At 44.9% G+C, this 6,068-nt stretch overlaps 1 protein-coding gene across 1 annotated transcript in view; it reads right to left on the bottom strand.

Moving 5' to 3' along the window:
• Positions 1-5,626, bottom strand: part of sept7b (septin 7b) — a 12,356-nt gene extending 6,730 nt beyond the window's left edge. Inside the window, exons 1-6 of the mRNA XM_035672391.1 lie at positions 5,509-5,626; positions 4,236-4,237; positions 3,619-3,721; positions 1,899-2,005; positions 344-444; positions 74-208 (exon numbers count right to left, since the gene is read on the bottom strand). Of these exons, the coding sequence (XP_035528284.1) occupies positions 74-208; positions 344-444; positions 1,899-2,005; positions 3,619-3,721; positions 4,236-4,237; positions 5,509-5,512 (452 nt within the window). The 5' untranslated portion in view covers positions 5,513-5,626. The remainder of the gene's footprint in view (positions 1-73; positions 209-343; positions 445-1,898; positions 2,006-3,618; positions 3,722-4,235; positions 4,238-5,508) is intronic.
• Positions 5,627-6,068: the final 442 nt, after the last annotated feature.

Raw genomic sequence — 6,068 nt, 5'->3', positions numbered from 1 at the left:
CTGCAGCCCTAATACCAACAACACGGGTGGTGTCGGGCTTTGACTGTGGTGTGAATTTGTCTCCCGGACTCACCCGTGTCCCGAGGGGGCGATGAAGTACAGGCAGCAGTGAATTCGGCTGTCAGGCATCTGTCGTCTGTTCACCCGGGATTCTGAGTTCAGGTAGTCTTCAAACTTGCTGTCTATGTGGTCGATGATCGGCTGCCAGCTGCAGAAGACAAATTCCAGCCTCAGTTAATAAACAAATCCCCACAAAGACCCAGAAGTACCCCTGAGGGAGGAACGTCAGAGAGTAGCTTTGACGTTTTATAGAATATAAACGAGGGAATATTATATTCCTTACCAGTTGCTGTTGTCGACAGCATCTCCAAACCCTGGGGTGTCAACTATTGTGAGCAGCAGCTGGACGCCACCTTCTTTTATTAAAACTTTGGACTGCTCCACCTGACACAGGAGAGACAGTGAAGGACACATTGTGTTTACTTCGACTTACAAAAAGTAAACTGTTTAATTAATTAAAAAAAAGCTGAAACCATAATATGGAGGGCTGTGAAATCGTTATCGCTTCAAGGTAATATCTTCACACATCATATATTTCACATGGAAAACACTTGAAGCTAGCAGCATGTAGCAACACGCCATCTCACACTGTGCTATTAGCCGAGTATGCTGAGAAACCGGAGACGCACACAAGCATCTGGAGATAGCAGCGCTGTCAGTCAGGAGCCAGACAGACAGATAAAGTACAGCACTTGAGGCTCTTGAGATTCAGGACAACGTTGTGTAATTAGGGAAGAGGCATTCATGGCAGCAGCTGACTGAGTGTGAGTTCTTTAAACCATCAAGACAAACAAACTTTACTGCCTCAGAGAGAAACGTACATTATTCTTTGTTTTTCACAGAGCAGGTTGTCTGGGACTGTGGTACTGTACATCACAATGTTTTATGAATAGTGCATAGACGTGTGTTTTTATTCTAAGGTGTTGTGTTTGTCAATGGTCCAGTTGCTGCTGTAACTGTTAACGAGTAAGTAGTATAGAAGTATAATAAGTTTAATGTCCTCGCTCTGATGTAGCCTCTCAGCCTCTCGTTTGTCTCGCTGCCTGCAGCCTTTTCTCCAACAAAAGCTCGTCTCCTTCTCCTGACAAACAACCGCGTACCGAGAAGAAAGAGCATGAAACATAAAATGTCCTCTATTGTGTCTTTGCTATTACGAGAGGAGCTTACAGTTCAGTGCGTAATGGAGCGGCGCCGAGGAAAAGGTTAGCGGCACGTTGTCAATCTGGCAGTAAATGTACGGTGTAGGTTACAGTGTGTCAGTTAATAAACGCTGCGGCTCATCAAGACAAAGAAAAGTCTCGTCTGTTGTTTCCCCAACTGCAGGAAAAGTGAAAGCGTTCAGCCCAGAAGTCCCGGTAACAACCTCGCCTACATGAAGGAGTACTGTCTGCGGTGGGAACACCAAACAGATCGAGGTTTTAGGTGCATGTAGGTACAGGTTTTAAGGGTACTATACTGAAAGTGTTTTATGGAAACGCAGCATGAGGCAGTTAATCACTACATCTCTGAGAATACGCTGGAAAACAACCTAATAATTAAGTGGGCATGTATGTCATTAACACAAATGTGCCATGAGATGCTGCAGAATCTGGATTTGTTGGTTCTGTGGACAGACTTTCAAATAAAACCTTAAAATGATGGTTTGGATAGCTGCCAGAGCTGTTGGTGGGTTAGACAATCAGCCACAGCCAGAGTGTAAAAACATTTAAATACCACTAACTGTGAAATGTTTCAGCTCTGTATTGTATTTATATCTTTTTATTTGCTGCGGGAGGTTTGCTTTTAACGCCGTGTGCAACATCTCAGCTCAAAGAGAATATTCACTGGCCTAAATGTACCTGCACGGTCTTTTTGATTCGATGTGAAGGTCCAGGATATTCTGCTGAATACAGGTCTGTGAGGAACAGAGAGTTGATCAACGTGGACTTGCCCAACCCTGACTCACCTGAAAAACAAAAAAAAGCAGAAGCCAAAATCAGCATTTCAGGAACACTGTGACTTGTTGGCAAAGACTGTAAACACTAAACATTCCTGCTGCTGCTATTACAGCCACACAAAGACCAGCGTTGACATCGTAAAGACAAATCAAAGGCCGCGCGTCTATCCGAGGATGAGACTGACATTTGCCCGAGACATTAATCCATTTGGGTTAACGGTTAAAAGGCTAAAGAAACAACACAGACAATGGCTCTTGTTATGTGCCGCTGACTGGCTGTGTGGTCTGGGAGGCTTCTCAAGCTCGGTTGGCCGCTGTGTGCCCAGTTTCCAAGCTCCCACTGAAAAGGATCATTAGTGGAAGTGACCGCTGACACCGCCTGCCTCGGCTGATGGCCACAAGTCAATGTTTAACGAGCCCCCGTTTACACCGGAGCTACAGGCAGAGGGTAATGTGCGGCGCTCGTCCGGTAGCGTCTGCCCGCGTGGAGCGAGCTACGTGCCGGTTATTGCTGTTTACACCAGGCCGGTGAAATGAGCTGCTCTGCCGTGTGAAGTGAGCAGGTTGTCGGGTCGTGTGTTTCTGCTGGTAATACCAACCCCATCTCTCTCTCTCTCTCTCTCTCTCTCTCCCTCCTTCATCCTCCTTTCCTCTTTCACACCACACTGGTGACGCAGTGCCTTGCGTGGAGGGGGCATGTGGGCTCGCAGCTCATCACAGCCAAGAAGCTGAATACTGTGTGTGTGTGTGTGTGTGTGTGTGTGTGTGTGTGTGTGTGTGATACCATAAAGTTGCTGTGTGTGTGTGTGTGTGATACCATAAAAACAATGGCGAGCATTTAACTGCCAACAAGCCCCAGAGGACCTCCTCTACTTTCTCTGTTGCTAGATGCAACGCCATTTGTGTCTCTTCTGAAATTATTCCCAAAATGAAGCTATTTGTGGCGAACACAGCGACGCATTCACAGGAGGAGCACTTGATCTCCGTCCAGCAGGAGAAAGAGGAGCGAACTAAACCCGACGTGTCTCATTATGAGGATGTTCTAACGTAAGTAACTAATAACAGGAGTGAAAATACTGAGTGAAGTGTGTCGTCAGCAGCACTGTAAGCCTGTAGAAACAACGTGTTGTGGACGCAATGGGAGATGCGCTATTCTTAGAGGCATGCTGGGTACGAATTCTGTCCGTCCCACCACAGGAAATGGTTTTGACCCAAGGAAACATTTTCCCTCCAAACAGGGACTGATCGGCCGAGGAGGATCTTGGCCCGGTGTCAACGACCACATCCAAGCATTTTAGAGGAATGTGTGCAGCGGAGATAAATCCATCCCAAATGTTTCTGTTCTGGGAGACAGCGTCGAGGACCTGACATCAAGATTAATTCAAATAACAGCAAAGCAAAGCAACGCCCCCCTCCTCCTCTCTGACTCAGCAATTAACACTACAAAGCTTGGGGCATGTCCCTTGTGTATAAATATGGCTACACACACACACACACAATCTCTCTCGCGCTCTCTCGAAAAAAACAAACCACAGCGAAGGACTTCAAAATGCCAACCGCAATAAATACAAAGAAATGATTCATATAAAACGAGGGCAAACACGGCGGCCGTGTGTTCTCACCGACGACCATCAGGGTGAACTCAAAGCCCCTCTTCACAGACTTCCTGTACACTTGGTTGGGGAGGCTTGCGAAGCCGACATATCCTTCCAGATTCTTTTGCTGCTGCAAAGACAGTAAGAAAACACACACGTCAAAAAACACACACACAAAAAAAGGGGAAATCTGATCTTGCAGCCCCGTGTTTGCTGCAAAGCTTAAAAAGTTTTTGATCGCGCTCCTCCCACGCTGCCAACAGGGATGTACACTCAGAATTAGGCTCTACTTTTTCACTGCTTCCTCCCGTTTATACAATTAAACAAAGTCAAAGTCAGCTTTACTGTCGAGGACATCAATCGAGAGGACGTTTCTCACTCTCCCACGGTGAAACAGACATTTCTAAATACTAAAATTTACATTTAAACACTCAATTACACAACAGACGATATAATATAAAAATATACAATAATATAAAACATACAGTTAACCTGCTTAGGCAAGTGTTGCTGGGTTTAAAGACTTGTGAATGATAGATTATATTCTTCTTTCCACAGGTTTTATAAGCTCAAAATGTGCACTCCGCACAGACGAACACTCGTCGAGTAAAAACTGTCTGGTTCGACGTGATTTCAATACTTACAGCTGGTTTTGTGTAGACGGATGCAACGTGGTCCCGAAGGTGCAGGACGAGCAGAAAGCAAAGAGAGAAACAGAGAATCAGTCACAAAAACAGTGTCACAAACAAAACCCACGCAGAATCAAAAACCCCCCTAAAGCTGAGAGACGAAACGGATTGATTCAAAACTGATTCAGGATCTGAACTGTACAGGATGTGGATCTTAATCTCCGTGCTGCATTCCTACCGAACCACGACACACGTTGGATTTTTGCACGTATATTTATATTTATATATAGAAAAAGGTGTTAAAGTGTGAGCAGAAGATGTGAGGAGCGCCGTCGTCACTGTGACGGTTTCCTTTCCGGCTCCGTCTGATACGTCTGCGAAAGGAAGTGGTTGCAGGCGGAGGACTCGGCTACACTTTCTGCTTTGTGCACGTTTTTCTTTTGTGAAGTTAAAGAAAACCTCCTGGACGGGACGCAGTTTGGTGCTGACTGAGAGACACACACACACACACACACACACACACACACATTGAAGAGCAGCTGATCTGTGGAGAGTGAAAACATGAACTGTGGAGGATGAAGAGTCCACTGTAATCCAGATTACACCTCCTGATGCCGAACCGTGACACATCTTCCTGGTTTGGCTTTGACTGCCTAACCTAGAGGCTCCAATGCAGCAGATTAATCACATTATTGATCACACACACACACACACACACTAATGCAACCCCTCCTCCTCCTCCTCCTCTTCTTCCTCTTTACTCTCCAAAGCACAAAGAGGTGGACGCTCACCCCCCTTTTCTTTTTTTTCTTTTTTCTGTCTTCGTGTACAATTATAATGCTGCATACTGGGACTATTTAACGTTACCTCACAGCCAAATACAGTAACCTTACACCTCCTCTTCCTCCTCCTCCTCCTCCTCCTCCTCCTGAACAAGTTAGCATTTACGTGAGCTGTTTAATCCAACATACGACTTTAACGCGCCATCCCAACCGGGGTTTTAACGCGGTTTATCGTTTTAATACACTATAAATACCCCCGTTAAAGGCAGTGAGCCTCTCTCCCGTTAGATAATAAATAATAATAAGTAGCTTTTAGCTTAGCAGCCCATCCGACTGGGCGTTGGTTGCTCAGACAACAGCAGAAGCTACAAAAAAAAAATAAAAAAAACCCCGTAATTGTTTCCCGATGGATAAATTTAAAACCCGACACTGAAACGAAGAACAACCCGCGCGGTTGTCTCCGGTAACGCGGTGGTTTGTGGTGAAGAGGAGTCAGTGTGTCTCACCCATAACGTTGACGCTCCCTGCCGCCTCAAACAGCGATCATTCAGCAGCCGACATTCCCTCCTCTTCTCCTTCTGTCGCTGCTACTTACGCACGGTGAGCAGCGCAGCGGCACGTCTGCGCAACGGACGTACGCCGAGAAACGGACGTAAAGGTCTACGTGAATCACAAAGGGAGGAACGGCGCGGTCTCGCGATATTACGCGGATTTTGCTTTTGAGTTTTTTGGTGAGATCTCGCGAGGTTTAGTTGGAGTTGAGTTTTTTTTTTTTGTTATTTATTTTTTTTTAAATAACTTTTTTTTTTTTTTTTAGACAATCAGAATTAGTTTTATTGGCAGACTGAGCATAAATAAACAACACAACAAGCTAAAAAAATAATAAATAATAAAAAAATAGCCATAATCTACTATGTACAGTATTTATAAACAAGCAACAAACAATAACATTTGGAAGTGGAAATAAATATTTACGTGCAGATTTCTTTATGTAAGATAAGATAAGATAAGATAAGATAAGATAATTCCTTTATTTATCCCCCTTAGGAGAAATTCATGTTGACAC

This window comes from Morone saxatilis, unplaced genomic scaffold (genome assembly GCF_004916995.1).
Source record: "Morone saxatilis isolate NCDOM2014 unplaced genomic scaffold, NCSU_SB_2.0 Contig24, whole genome shotgun sequence".
Lineage (NCBI taxonomy): Eukaryota > Metazoa > Chordata > Actinopteri > Moronidae > Morone > Morone saxatilis.
This window is presented reverse-complemented; position numbering and strand designations above follow the sequence as displayed.